Here is a 16627-nt window from a genome sequence, read left to right as displayed (position 1 = left end):
AGGGGCATTACTGGAGACACAACATAAAGGGCATTACTGGGGGCATTACTGGGGCACTGTATAAGGGGCACTACTAGGGACATTGCTAGGAGCTCTGCATAAGGGGCATTACTGTGGGCTCTGCATAAGGGGCATTACTGGGGGCACAACATAAGGGGCATTACTGGGGTCACTGCATAAGGTGCACTTCTAGGGGCATTACTGGGGCACTGCATAAGGTGAACTACTACGGACATCACTGGGGGCTCTGCATAAGGGGCACTACTAGGGACATTACTGGGGCACTGCATAATAGGCACTACTAGGGCACTGCTTAAGGGGCATTGCATAATGGGCACAAATTCAGGGGGCATTGCAAAAGGGGCTCTAATACAGGGTGGAATTGCATAAGGGGCACTACTACAGGGAGCACTGCATTGGTTTTTATTAATAATAAACCTTTCAAAATTGCATATAAGACTTTTTTTTTTTGTTGCGGCCCACACACTCGTAGACCTTGAATATTCGTCCCGGTTGATATTTTCAGTTTGACATGCCTGCGTTGCAACAATAAATCCAGCTTGGACCGGCTGCAGACATATACTAATATCCAGATAGATGAAAATTATTCAGTGTAATCCATATTCAGCAAAATATCACAAGTAACTAAAGTGTAGCAAATGGCAGATCTTATAGTCTTATACAAAGTACGGAAGACCCTCCAACATGACCTTTTCCATTAGGTACAAAATGCTCTGTTCCTGGACTACCTTCCTAATTTTTGCAGCCACCTGTGTTGAAACACTATTTTCATCAATTAACTAGTACAGCAGAGGTGGCTGCAATCATAAATTAGGTGGGAAGTCCAGGAACAGAGCATTTTGTACCGGATGGAAGGGGTCATGTTGGAGAGTAGGGTACGGTCGTATCCCTGGACTTGTGCACACTACTTTGGAGGAACATCGGTAAAGACACACCATGCTGCCACTAGAGCAAACCTCTGTGTTGTGGTTGAGGAGTTTACATTAACACCAGCCAGGTAACCCAGCCACTTTACTGTGGGCAGAAGCAGGGACTCACTGCACTGCCGAAGATACACCTGTTACAGCTAATCCATCAGACATTAGGGTTGGTGCCTTCTCTGTGTGCATTTATATTTGATTACAACACTTGGAGGCCTGGTCTCACGTGAGCTATCAGACTATAAGATCTGCCATTTGCTACACTTTAGTTACTTTTGACATTTTGCTGAATATGGATTAAACTGGATAATATTCGTCCATCTGGATACTTAGGGGTATATTTACTAAAGTGAGAGTTTTTAGAAGTGGAGATGTTGCCCATAGCAATCAATCAGATTCTAGCTATTATCTTCTAGAATGTGCTAGTTAAATGTTAAGTAGATTGGTTGCTATGGGCAACACCTCCATTTCTGAAAACCCTCACTTTAGTAAATATACCCCCAAGTATCTGTATGCAGCTGCTCCAAGTTGGATGTATTGTTGCAATACACTAGTGCATTCTGTATATCAGCTGCCATACTCCCACTGAGGGCTTTGTCTATATCATCATTTAGCAGAGCCGGCCCTAGCCAAATTAGTGCCCTAGGCAAGATTTTGGGAGGTGTGCCCCCCAGGTGGGATCCTGAAAGGGGGAGTGACCTCATGTGAAGTGGTGTGGTCTCACTGTGCTGTGGCCGCTTCCCCCATGGTGCTGTGCGCCCAGCACCCCTCTCCCAGCACAGATCACAGCATAGCACCCATCACAGCACTCCTTACCCAACACCCATCTCCCGACATAGCACAGATCACAGCACCCTTCACCCCTCTCCCAGCACTGCACAAATCACAGCACCCATCCCGCCTATCCCAGCACAGCACCCACTACCCTGGCCCTTTCCCAGCACAGCACGGTGTCAGCACCCCTATCCCAGTACAGCACCTTCACCCAGCACAACACCCCTCACCCAAATGTCCATGCTGTCACTCAGCAGCACAGCACCCCCTCTCTCCCAGCACAGCACAATAGCACTACTCACCTGACCCAGCACCCCTCTCACCCAGCATGAAAAGTACGTCTAAGTACATTTTTACTGCATGTAATAAATACTTCTATTGCCAATGGCTGCAGCGCCACCCCCTTCCCCCCTCTTTTACATATTGTGTACATTTCTTGACAGCTTTGGCATTGCTCTCAGGGGGTGCTCAGCATCTTTCACATTTTGGCGATTTTATATAGAGTATATATATATATATAGAGTATATATATATATATATCTTGTACTATTAAGGGCTCACTCGGCACCAGGTATTTCTCCTCTTTTATGTCTACAAATATTGGTAATTATGGGCAAGAGATGTAAGACATACAAAAAAAAAGAAAGAAAAACAAACATACAATTTATACTGAACCCAAAAGGTAGCCTAACATAGTAACTTAGGACATTCAGGTCCCAAGGTGGTCATGTGATCTCAGTATAGCAAAAACTGCAACAAAATATAGCAGAAGACCGGAAGCTTGGAAGCCATCTTAATAAGACTATATAAAGAATTAACAACCATATATTTTTCATATATTTAATTCGTTTCTATGGTTGTATTTTAGTGATTATAATTTTGAAGTGTACAATTTGTAATAAATTGAGAACCAGCAATAATGTATGAATCATCAAACCTCTATTTTATACACAAATGTTAGATTTCAATAAAAGAGCCGACAAGGCGACAACATAACAAAGAAATCTGTTTTAAAGTTGTAATTAATTTATATGCTGACACACATTGAAGAGCAGTATAATTACTGCTAGATTAAACATGTTTAATGTTTTAGCACTATGTTTTGTTGATGAATTTTACTTTGTCGTCTAGCTGCTTTCAACCACCAGTTCAAAATACTTGTTTGTAAGGATCCTTTGTGACATTTGAACTTAATTTGCACATTTTGTGATTACCGCACAGCAAGTAGAATACATGGCTATACTCTAGTAAAGTGTGACCTAGGGGTCTATTCAACATTTTATTTATCGGGGTCCAAACGGGCCTCGATAATTAACATACTAACGCGACGTGAGCACCGAAGCAATTCATCATTGCACCGGCACGAAGACAGCTGATCCGAAAATCATCTGTCTCCCCACAGCGCTTCACAGGTCCTTTTGGAGCAGTGACATTAGTGCGCATGCGTCAGCCAGAAAACAATATACCTAGAACATCCACAACTGCTAACTATACAAGAGAATGCCCAGTCATAAATATAGAAATTTACAACAGACCATCCAACAATCATAGGTTAATAAATGTTTTCATGAGTTATTTCATTTATTCACTTACATTAATTGGTTTTTCATTTTTGAGGTCTTTCTGCTCTGAATGTGAAGCTCGGTCTACAGGCAAAGTGAGACGCAGTCTGCAAATGTTACCCTGTGAATTCAGGAAATAAAAGAATATACATACATTATCACACCATACATCATGGGGAAAAACTGAAGTTGTTTATGACAGATATATAGTTTAAGTATATTTAAGGTTTAGCGCAGCCAATAGCATACCATATAGAGAATATATATATAATTCACACACACATTATATATATATATATTAGGGATGTGCAGGCTCAGATAGGTTCGAGTTTGCACGTTGAGTTCGGATTTTTCCCTCCAAAAAAACGGACCTCAGAAAGAGGCAAAACGTCATCTTACATGGACGAACATCATCATTCCTGGACAAAAGTCCAGGAATAATGATGTTCGTCCATGTAAGATGACGTTTAGCCTCTTTCTGAGTTCCGTTTTTTTGGAGGGAAAAATCCGAACTCAACGTGCAAACTCGAACCTATTCGAGCCTGCACATCCCTAATATATATATATATATATATATATATATATATATATATATACATACATACACACACACACACACACACACACACACACACACACACACACACACACACCGATCCATATTGAGTGGCTAAATATAAATACAAGGCGATTTTATGCAAAGTAGCTATTCCACAGGTAATGCTGACGTAGGATGTCTGATCTGTATGGGACCGGACAGGCGAAACTATGCAGAGACAAATAAAGTGTATCACTCATTAAATAATGGGTAACAAACTAACAATGCAATCTGATGGACCTTCAACGTGGAATAATTGTTGGCGTTCGCAGCAGCGGTGTGCGAGCATTAGCAAAACAACTTTACTGGTGAATTGTTCGCGGACGGCAGTTGTTAAAGTGCACACAGAGTGACCCAGCAGACAGAAACTCAGCCTGAGCGCAAGTCCTGTGTTTGTAAACAGCAACTGAATATGCTTGGCCGAAACAGAGTGCGCTGACTTGTTCAGTCCCACAGCTGGGCAACAGTGCATTAAATTATGGATAATCTGAATCAGAGACAAATTCATATGGCCTCTCAACGAACAGTAGGCGGCACATTACATTGTATGGGCTACAGAAGCAAAAGGCCTGTCCGTGCGCCATTGCTATCGGGTGCAAACAGAGTGAAACGCCTCCAGTTTGCTCAGGAACACAGGATTTGGATAGTATATGTTTGGAAACTGGTCATACGGTCTGATAAATTACAGTTTCAATTACTCCATGCAGATGGTAGGACGAGAATATGGAGACAGCAACACAAAAGCATGGATCTTTCTGGATCCACTCTCCTCAAACCCTCAAGCAGGGCTGGCCCCAGGTCTCCTAGCAACTTGTTTGAACATTTTTGGAGTTTTCCCTCCCCCCAATCCAACTATATCCATAATGAATACTTTTATTAATTAAAAAACTATTTTTCCTCGTTTGTAATTAAACAAATTATTCCACAGGAGAAACACGCACATTGCCCCTCATAGGAAAGAAGAAAGTTTGGTACATACAGGAGTCAGTCAATCATATCAGAACTTTTTAAATCACGGAATATACCTAAAGGTGGTTATTCTCTTTCCTCTCATCCCTTCACCTACCCTACCCTCTGTGTTCCTTTTGGGATGGGCCCCTGTCCGGCTGCTCTGATTGAACAGCCCTCGAGCCGGCTCTGCCCTCAGGAACTGGAAGATGTAATTCATCACATTTGGTCTAATATTCCCCATGAAACATACTGACAGTTAGTAGAGTCCATGTCTAGAAGAACTGAAGCCGTATTAAGGGAAAAAGGTGGGTAAACAAAGTACTAACCTGGTGGTCATAATAATTTGTGTGCTCAGTGTGTGTATATGTATAACTGCTCATTTTAAAAAGGACCCTGTTGTTGTTAAGCATTGTTTAGTCAACTAGTGCATACAGCACATGATCACTATTTTATCAAGCAGTGAATAATATTTTTCCCCATAGACAGGCAAATGCAGGGGAGATTTCCAGTTGTCCGAAACCCCCCTCCCTTCCTACAGGACAGCTGCTCAAATCATGACCCCAATAGCAGCAGTATATAATAAAATGTTACTAGAGCTGTGGCCATATCATGCAGTATAAGGGACAGAGTGCTCAGTGTGCCAGACCAATAAAACTCATCTCTTTTTCAGGCTGTACAGCTATCAACACTACCTGAAAGCAGGCTGCATTCCTGCCCTATACTGAACAATGACTGCCTGTCAAGGTTAATGGCACAGCAGTAACAGCATTATAAACCAATGGGTTGGGCTAAGCAGTAGGGAATGGACTTACTGCTCATCAGCATAGCAGGTAAATATACAGTTTACAGATATTGCATAGTACAGGTTGAGTCTCCCATATCCAAATACGGAATAATTTTTGCATGACTGAGATAGTGAAACCTTTGATTTTTTGATCGTTCAATGTACACAAACTTTGTCTAAGGCACAAATTATTAAAAATATTGTATAAAATGACCTTCAGGCTGTGTGTATAAGGTGTATATGAAACATTGACGAATTTCATTTCTGTACACAAACTTTGCTTGAGCCACAAAATTATTGAAAATATTGTTGTTAGTCAAGTCACACAAATGCGTACACTTATCCATCATAACAAATGCCCAGACATGGCTTTCTAGTATTAGTAGTAAATGCTAACGTCACATTAAACTATTTGTACACTGAATAATATTGTAATAAAATTTTATATACATCAGACAGAATATGGTCTGGACGTATTAATAATAGTGATGTACAATACAATTTAATACAAATACAAAATAAAAGTACAAAACCAATTAAATACTACCATTCTTCGTTCTTTTTAAAAATTAAATATGAACATTCTTAATTGCTGTTGCCCGAAAGCAAATATCTGTTAAGTAATACAAATCGATGGCCACACAAATGACTTACATACTATCAGTGGGATGGATACTGACACAATCAACCACTTAGAAGCAGTTGTCGATTGCATCATAATCAGTGCGTATTTTGTACCTTAATGTATTGGGTAATAATAACAATTTTATTTATAGTGTATAGCTCTTTTCTCCAATAGGACTCAAAGTGCTGTACAGAGAGTGCACACTGACAAATGTATTTTTTAACTAGTCTAGAACATATGTACAGTAAGTGATGTGGCTGCCTGGCTCCTGAGAATACCTGGCCCTAGCAAATCAAAGTTATATGCAGTTTCTAATATATGAAATTTTTATGCCTCACAAACCTCCCTGTCAACACCACTTTGAAAGCATTATACTGTATGTACCTCCCAACCATCATGATTTCAGATAGACAGTCCCATTTTTTGGGCATTGTCCTCCTGTCCCACCCGTGTAGGGGGACAGTCTGTCACACGCTGCTCTGCAGCTCTGAGTCTGAATCTATATATGAAGTACTACAATGCAGCAGCCACAGTTTTATTTTACGCCAAGTTCCGTTGTACAGATTCAGACTCAGTCGCACAAAAGTTATACAATTTGGGATGCAGTCAGGAAGCAGACAGTCGAAATGCCGACTGCCGGCTTCCCAACTGTGTAATCCCGACATGGGACTAATGATAGGCGTCAAAATCCCGATGCTTATCATTGTCCCTACGCTGGGAGACCAAAGCCCAGCATACGGAATGAAGGTAAGCTGTGTTGCGGGCGTGGACAGCAGCGCGGGGGGGGGGGAGGGTTAGGTTTCAGTGCTCCCTGGGGGACTTAGGGTTAGGCACCTCCCCGGGAGGGTAAGGCTAGGGTAATGGGGGGCTTAGGGTTAGGCAACACCGGGGGGTAAGTTAGGGTTAGGCACCTCCCCAGGAGGGTTGGCTTTAGGCTGCGGGAATGGCGGGTTAAGTTTAGGCACTTACGGGGGGTTAGGCTTAGGCACTAGGGTTAGGCACCCCTAAGGAAGGGTTGGGGGGGGAAGAGTTAGGGATAGTTTAGTACTCACTGATCGGGATTGTCAGTGCTGCCGGTGTTCCAGCGTCGGGATTTGAGCCGCCAACATAGGTCCGGCGGTCATCCATACCGATCCCTACAATTTTTGCATATCAAATTAATCAGTGCAGACTCGTCTAGTGGTTTTGTCGCATTGCGCTGCAACTAAGACGCACATTCGAGCGAAAGACGCATAAAAAGACACTACACAGCTTGGCGCAGCTCATTCACGCCAGGCGTCTTGTGCCGCCTGGCGTATTGAAGCTAGGTGTATGAGGACACATCTGTATGATTATAGACTTTATTGCAAATTCCTACTTCTTATGTTATCAACAACTCTTATAATCAACACATATTCCTAGAGTCAGTAACATAATAAAACATTCAAAATCTAAAATCCTATAATTCAATGGCATCAGTATGAATGATCGCCGGACGTCATCCCGGCAGTTCAAATCCTGACGCTGTCAGCCCAATGGGTGAAAATCCCTACAGCGCAGGTGAGAATACTATCCCTACCTCTCTCCACCCTAACCCTCCCTTAGGGGTGCCTAACCCTAACCCCCCCCCCTCCCCTAGTGCCTAATCCTAACCACCCCCCGTTAGTGCCTAAACCTAACCCTCCCGGGGGGGTGCCAAACTCTAACCTCCCTTCTAGTGCCTAAACCTAACCCCCCCTTCCCCTAGCCTAACCCTAACCTTCCCCGGGGGCGGTACCTAACCCCCCCATCCCCGGCTATGTGTATACTCACCTCTGGCAGAGGACGATCGCTCCACCATCCCCTCGCCATTCCGTCTTTGGGATTAACATAGGCATCGGTATTTGGACACCTATGCTAAATCCCCTGCCGGGATTATAGTGTTGGGATTGAGACCGGCGGCCAATGCGTCCGCCAGTCTCATAACTACATCCCAATTCAATATTGTCAATTAAATCCTGGACACTGTGCTACAATTCTTCTTGGACCTCTGCTGCACCTGAACCCACATTTACAATTGCCCTTATCAATCTATCAAGAACTCACCACCTAGGTCTTTTGAAGCCTCTGTAGTTAGGTTCCTTCAGCAATTTAAGAGGACTTCTACATAAGGTTTTCCTAAATGTTCCCACTTGATAGTAAAATGATTTGCAATTATAATACTGCCTTGAGGAGGAAACAAGCACATAATACCATTGTTTTGAATATCTATGGAATGAAAGTATTGGAATGAATAAAGTAATTTAACCTTTTCCTTCCCGAAATGTGAAAGTTTACAGTACAGTTACACAGCTGCTGTTTCCTTTAATATCATGGCTGCTCTGCAGTCACAGGGAGGGCCAGGAGGATCCCTGATATAGGCGGCTGCAGTAAGGTTATCTTCCGCCAGCCGCCCACTGGGCATTTCTGACTGGTTGCATCAGATGCGACCATGTCAGGGAAAGCCCAGCCTGGCGTAGTCTCATCGGATGGGACCACGTCAGGCAGTAGTTAAAAACACCACAGCATACTACGTTTACACCCAGATACTTACATGTAGAAAGAAAAAAAAGGATGGGAAAACAAACAATAAAAAACTATTTAAACCAATTAATTACTACCAGAAAAATGTCATATACAAACAAAATAGTAGATATAGTGTATGAGAGACCTTGTGACATGTTACTGTAATCATTAATTAAAGTGTCTTAACTGCAAAAAAAAGTAATAATGTGTTTTGTAATAGTACAGTAGTAATGTGTTTGTGTAGCTTTGTGGTTAATTACCTATCTTCTCCTGATCTCCGCAGTCTGCATCGGCCTATGTTAATGACTGTCTTTCTGCCATTTCAACATGTCCTCTCACCACCTCAAACTCAGGGGTCTATTTACTAAACCTTGGATGGCGATAAAGGGAACAGAGATAAAGGCCCTCATTCAGAGCCGTACGCTCTGAGCAGAGCGCACGCTCTGAATGAGGGCCGGGCTCCATTTTCATGGAGCGTCCTCCTGGACGCTCGTATAGCTGTGGGTCACCACCCACAGGCTATACGAGCGTGCATTGTGATGGTCGCGATGGTCGAGACCATCGCGACCATCGAATTTGCGAGCCGGAGCCTGCGGTTGAGGTTTTCAACCGCAAGCTCCGGAATGATTTTGGCTCTATCAGAGCCAAAATCACTCCCACTGACATCACTAGTGATGTCAGTGGGCCGGCTTCTGACGGGAGGCGTTCCCGTGGGAACGCCCCCGTCAGGGAGGCACGCCCCCGGCACGCCCACCAAAGGGGGCGTGCTGTCAATCAACATTGACAGCACGCCCCCTTTGATCGGACACAACGAGTGAAGGACTTTCCTTCGCTCGTCGTGTCTGGCGCATGCGCACGACGGAGCTCCCTCCATCGTGCGCATGCTCAGTCCATAACATCGACCCACTTGCGAGCGGACAGCCGCTCGCGAGTGGGTCTGAATCAGGCCCAAAGTCCCAACCAATCAGCTAATAACTGTCATTTTTCAAACACAGCCTGTGACATGGCAGTTAGGAGCTGATTGGTTGGGACTTTATCTACGTTCACTTTATCTCCATCCAAGGCTTAAATAGACCCCTATCTTCAAAAATTAAACTAATAATATTTACACCAGTCATCAAAAGATACCAATCTGACATCTATAGCTCTGTTAACAACACAACAATCATCCCTTTCCTTCAATCCCGCTGCCTAGGTGTCATCCTTTACTCAAAACCGTCCTTTGCTTAATTCATCCAATCTGTTTCCAAATACTGTTAAATACATCTAAGAAATACTTCCAGAATACGAAAATATCTCACACAGGGCCGTATTAATCCATGGCCAAGCCATAGGCTTTCTGGTATTTCGGGCCCCATCCGACACTTCGATCTTTCACCCCACTATAGCTGACAGGCTGCCCCTGGTACGGTAAGTGTTAGACCGTAGTACATAGCCCTATATCTATTTTGAGGGTATCCTGAAGAATTCTATTCACTTTTTTTTTATATAATTTTATTGCGCGAGTAGAATTTCTCAGTAAAGCACATTTTGGGGGTAATACAATTGTTATTATTTATTAAAAATATATATAATTGATGGATAATTGTTTTATTATAAGAGACATATAAAGCACTGCACACTATATGTCACCCTCACCCTGAAGGTGGTCGTCAGGTTTATGGATATCCTTTTGTGTGTGTCGTGGCGGCGCCCTGCACTAAGCATTTACCAGTACGCTGCTACGTCCGTCCTGGTGTGTGCACTTTGGAACTGCAATCCAGTTGGCTCCAGCCCCATGCTTGGGGTATTGCTGCTCTGTACTTGGTGGTGGTTCTCTGGTGGGCGACCGGAATCCCCGCAAGTCCTGCGGAATCTCCTGTCCTTCTGTGTGAGGTCTAGAGGAGAACTTCCTCCAGGTATCAGTGGTGACAGCAACTGTGATGGCGGCAGACACGTGTCCTCCCATGGAGTTGTAACAACCCTGAAGCTAGTGCGCTATTGGTCCGCTGTCTCTCCCTCCTCCATAGTCTCCAAACAAACATCATCTTACTAGGTGTGTGCGTTGAACTTCTGCCTGGGGGCCCCTGGGCTTCAGCCTAGTCAGCCTTATGAATAATAAGGCCCTGATGTCACACAAGGCACTGCAAATTCTTTAATTAAAGCACTCATCTTCTTCCACACTGACTACTGCAATATCCTACTTACAGGTTTTCACCTATAATCTATTTAAATTCAGTGACCAGACTGAATTATCTTACAGAATGTTCTTACTGCAGCTCCACATTGTCAGCCTTTCATTTGTTGTCTCTATGTAAAAAATCCAATATAAAATACCTCTAATAACAAACATTACCATAAACAAGTTTACACCAACATACATCTCTCTTTACTCATCTTAAAATGGCTGAACTCAACCCCTCCTCTGTGTCTAAGATCTGTGCCTCTCATCCACACTCATTACCTGCTCCCGTTACAGGACTTTTCTTCACTTCCACCCAATCTGTGGAATGCCCTCCTTTCTCCAATGCATTGGCGTATCTATAATGGGTGCATGGTGTGCTGTGCCAAGGGGGCCCACACTGTATACCCTGCACCCATTATTAATACTTACCTCTCCAGTAGCAGCTCAAATCACTGGGGAAATGGCACGGAGACCATTTTCCCAGAGGTCTGCACATGCGCAGTAGAGGTGTTCCTGGGACCATGGCAGAGGCACCATGTTATCGGAGAGCTGCGTATGCACAGTAGACTCTGGTACAAGGCCAGAGTCTACTGCTCCAGAGAGAGGAGGGGACCCGCTTGGAGTAGTCTGCACACGGGCCTCCTCCTATTTTAAACCGCCCATGCTCCTCCAAAACTCTTCCCTTACCACTTCAGGCAAGCTAATCAAATGACAGAACCACTCACTTAACCACCCAAAGCTATTCAGCCCAATCACTCTACACAGTTCAAACAAAATGTACATACAGTATATTCTCTTTTTATGCTCAAGCAATTCTCTGACATCAGCCCAACATTGCCACATGACTGGATCATATAACCCACTAAGTGCTTTGTAAGTCTGGCTGGACCAATATGACATACTGTATGCAGCACTTACTGTTACTTTATGTGCAGGGCTTCACCAATTTTTCGAAAATCTAGGAGCCAGGATGAAAGTGTAGGAGCCACTGTCCCCTCAAAAAAAATTACAGGAGTGAGTGAGGAGCACAGTTCTGTGTGTTATGCAACTGTTATACACATTATACTAGTCCACAAAATGGTCGCAGTTGAATGGATATAGTAACATGGAGGCCCCCTCACTGCTCTGCACAGCTCCCCTGCTCCACCCCCCACCCTCCAGTAATAACGGACCACATTTCATATAACAGAATTATCCCAGAAAGTACAACAGAACCCCCCTCCCCTCGTGGTACCACCACTATCCCTCTGATGCTGCTCCGCAATCCCTGGCCATACAGAGACCCTATTACCGAGGAGCTCTATGCAGGCAGAGATAGGAGACAGTAGACAGCTGGGATGTACAGGAGGATCAGCGTAGACTGAGACAGACAGCATGGATCAGAGCAGGCCAGGATGGAGAGGAGTCGTCAGCGCAGGCTGGGATGGAGAGGAGGAGTCAGCGCAGGATGGGGCGGACAGGAGGAGTCAGCGTAGGCCAGGATGGGCACAGGCACAGCAGTCACCGCAGACGACACTCAGCACATGCACTCCTGTGCATGAAATGAACGGCGCAATACAATAGGCATGAATCTCCGCAGGAGCTGATGAGGATCTGCTTCCTCCCTCACTGCAAAATCTAGTAGCCAGGTAGCAAAATCTGGTAGCCATGGCGATCTGGCCCCTGGGATTTGTCAAGCCCTGCTTTATGTATATATCTATTTCTCTGTAGATTGTACCCAGCCTTGTTTTACTACTGTGTTCCCAACTGTAAAGTGCAATAGTATATGCTGATGTTAAATAAATAAAACTTAAATAAATAAAAAGGGATTTAAATTACTCTCTTATCCATGCTATATAGAATATATAAGTGTGTTCTTTTAAAGCAGAAATACACTTATAAAAATATTGTCGTAAACATAGGAGCCAATTTTTTTAAATGATTGGGGGTGCTCTCATTACTTCATCCCATATGACTGAAAAATGCCAAGTATAAACATGGTTTGTGGAAGCAGCAGCCCCAATATTGGGGTTGCTTAAACTTCCAAAGCACCCTCAGGGCCATTCGAGTGTCATCCACACTGTGCTAGGAGAGGCTGGGGGCTTCCCAAGAGCTCCCGGAGCGCTGGGCAAGCCCCCAGATTTATGAGTTTGGGGGCTTGACACACGGTCACACCCCCAAAATGTGTGGTCACGACCACTTTTTGCATGCGCGCAAGGGTGCAGGAGGTGCCACACTGGGTGTCAATACCCAGTGTGATGCCTTTGTCTATAGGTACATCCCCATTTCACAGGGGTATTTACAAAGATTTAACTATTTAGGAATACATACTACTTGTTACTATTATATTATATTATTCACTTTGGTACTTATGCACAGTTAAGAACAAAGCAAAAAAAAAGAGGGGTGCACATGTATTTAGTATTTTGCATAAAGGGAAAATACAGTCTGCTTTTACACGTAGCACACAATACTGGGCAGTTTAGTTATTACACAGCTGTAAGTAGGGGAGGTGTACTAAGCTCTTGAAAGTGATAAACTACCAGCCATTTAGGTCCTAACTGTCATGTTACAGGCTGTGTTTGAAAAATGACAATTAGGAGCTGAGTGGCTGGTAGTTTATAACTCTCCGGTTGATCACTTTCCAGAGCTTAGTACAACTGCCCCTTAATCTGTTTGCTCATTTTAATTGTATCCCCATGCAGTAAGGGTTTTTATATTTAAAAAAAAAAAAAAACACATTCGCAGGGAACCCACCAGAGCAGTCAACCTGCACTACCCTTATTACATAAACCCCATAATATAGAAATTTGGGCATTTAAATCACACTTAAAATTCACAATATATCCTGAATATATGCATTTTCATTTAAAAAAAATGTGTATACTTAACAAATAAAGAAATATTTTCAAAAACACATTATGATGTAGATGATAATGTTCCCTCACTTTCATTTTGGTTTTGAGAGTAGGACACTCATTATCAGAGGCGGGCTGGGCCAGGTGCCATCCAGGGGCTGGCTGGCAACTTTCAGCCTGGGGGGGCAACACAAGCAAGTGGCCCCTCTTGTTGGTAACCCCGACTAGAGGTTGCACTTAAAACACAATAGCCCTCACAGGAAAAGAATAAAACACATTATCCCCTACAGGAAAAACAAATCAAACACAATGGCCCTCAAAGGAAAAAAAATAAAACACATTCATTGCCCATGCCGCCCTACAAAAGTCTGATCTGACCTGTCAGACTCACACAGCGGAACTACCAGTTGCCGCCATTTCAACTAAAGGTGCTGACACACATAACGACATTTTACACGATCTGGCCGATTTCGACGAATCGTGACGACGAATCGGGTAAAAAAAGTACAAATCGTGAGTTTATACTCACGAGCACGATGCCGATGCGCGTCCCCGCTCGTCGTACATCGCATCTTCTGATCTGCCGTGCTGCAGGGCAGATTAGCCAATCTGGGATACAATACATTGGCTGCAAGATAGATCTTTAGTCAGATTGGACATTTTTAACTCCAAATCGTGATCACGACGGCAAGGGAGCTCCCGTGAAAGTTCATGAGGAAATTGGCCATAAAATCGTATCGTGAGGACATAGTTATGTGTGTGGGCACCTTTACAGGCTCTGAAGAGCGGAATAGAGAGAGGAGCTCCCAGCCTCCTCCTTGCCCTCAGCCATGGAATGCACCAGCACACAACAGCATCAGTGACTATCAGTCACTGCAAATCACAATGTACAGTACTAACACTGAAGAGAGTTAAAGTGAATGAAGATAAAGTACCCACCAATTATCTCCTGTAATTTTCAAACACAGCCTGTAAAATGACAGGAGCCGATTGGCTGGTACTTTATCTCCATCCACTTAATCTCTCTTTAAGGCTTAGTACACAGACCCCTTAGTGCTGATCTTGCATGTGCGTGTGTGTGTATCCGCCTTCAGCATACTGCGTGTGTATCTGCCTTCAGTATACTTACAGAATGGATTCGGCTATTATAGTCTTCCAAAAACACACAACATTACAGCAAAAACAATATCCACAAAAGGAATGATATTTAAAAACATACTGCACATAATATATACATTGTATTTACACACACTAGATATAATGTCCGGCGTTGCCTGGCTTTCTTTTTAATTCTTATAAACTCTCCCTCTTTCTTCTCTCTCTCTCTTCCACCCCCGTTTCTCCTCCCCACTTTTCCTTTCTTATTCCATCTTTCACTTCCCGATCTGTCTCTTCCCCATATCTCTCTTCTCCCTCCACTATTTCTTTTTCTCCAATCCCAGTACTTGTCTCTCTCTCTTAAATCTCATCTTGGTCTTTTTCCCCTCTTGCTCTCCTGCCCCTCTCTGTCTGTCTTTGTTTCCTTTCTGCCCCTCTTTCCTGCTCATTCTGTGTGACATCAAGAGTGATTTTACAGTGTGTTACTTTTGCTGGGAATGCACTGCCAGACAAAATGTCTGTCAGACCGACGGACAGTGTATCTGGCAGCCTGACACCCAGCAGATATCGCAGGCATACACTGTATACATCTCACAGGGTATTGGCCGAGATCTGCGATCTACCCCTGGGGAGGCAACATTTCCTTGTTCCTTCACTGGGAAGGATCAGGGTTAATGTCTGTCAGTCGACCATGGCTGGGCATACACTGCCTGATGCGGCCGACATTTAACCTCCAAAATATCACATTGGATGGGCATGCTGGACGATCTGGCTTGCCCGACCGATCAATATGTTACTCTCGGTCACCCGCATACACAGTACAATTATTAGGGTGATCCGCTGATATCAAGTGGATTGCCCCAATAATTGTATAGTGTATGCCCAGCATTAGCGTTAGCACCAGGGTTAGTGTGTGACAGTAACATAGTGGGTAATTGTGTGGTGCTTAGCGTTAGGGCCAGGATGAGTGTGTGGTGCTTAGCGCTAGCTTCATGGTGAGTGTTTGGTGCTTAGCGTAAGGTTCAGGGTGAGTGTGTGATGCTCAGCATTAGATTCAGGGTGAGTGTGTGGTGCTTAGCGTTAGGGCCAGGGTGAGTGTGTGGTGCTTAGCGTTAGATTCAGGGTGAGTGTTTGGTGCTTAGCATTAGGGCCAGGGTGAGTGTGTGGTGTTTAGCACTAGGTTCAGGGTGAGAGTATGCACAGGAAGTCAATGGCGTAGAAGTAGAACCCAGACTTCTTACCGCCATGTAAGGTCCAGGTGATTCTGGCTACCAGGGAAGTCTCCAGGCATCTGTATCAGCGCACCCGCCACAGGGATCACTGTATGCTGACAGTAGTGTAGACAGACCGCGCGGAACAGCTGGGCAGTGGAACGGAAGAGGAGGTGCCTTGCTCCCTCCCCTCACCCAGTGGCACCCCGCCCCCAGCTAATTCAGACTCATGCTAATGGTTGATGCTAGATCCTATGTGGAGGAAGGACCTCTGTGAAGTATCAGCCACGTGACAGCTGCAGGAGGGCTGGACTGCTCCTGTGTTACCATACACGTGGGCATAGAGGGGGAATAAATATTTGTGACGAGCGTAGCGAGCCACCGTGCCCGAAGCGTGGCGAGCGTAGCCTTTTGGTCCCGCGTTAGCATCCCCGCCCCTCCCCCTTTGATGCCGGGTCACATGGGTGTGACGTCACAGGTCCATTAGAGCTCTTTAGTCTAGACCTAACCCTAACCTCATGCTAATGATGAGTGATCTGCCCCTGAGTCCGGCTCCTGG

General features: G+C 44.3%; 1 protein-coding gene across 3 annotated transcripts in view; it reads right to left on the bottom strand.

Moving 5' to 3' along the window:
• MYZAP (myocardial zonula adherens protein) overlaps positions 1-16627 on the bottom strand; it is a 137971-nt gene that overhangs the window by 95055 nt on the left and 26289 nt on the right. For all 3 annotated transcript variants that reach the window (XM_088445202.1, XM_088445211.1, XM_088445217.1), the window contains exon 2: positions 3309-3398. In XM_088445202.1, coding sequence (XP_088301328.1) covers positions 3309-3398 — 90 coding nt within the window. The remainder of the gene's footprint in view (positions 1-3308; positions 3399-16627) is intronic.

This window comes from Taudactylus pleione, unplaced genomic scaffold, assembly GCF_031769625.1.
Source record: "Taudactylus pleione unplaced genomic scaffold, aTauple2 ptg000019l, whole genome shotgun sequence".
NCBI lineage: Eukaryota > Metazoa > Chordata > Amphibia > Anura > Myobatrachidae > Taudactylus > Taudactylus pleione.
Note: the sequence above shows the minus strand (reverse complement) of the source record. Positions and strands in the feature narration are given on the sequence as shown.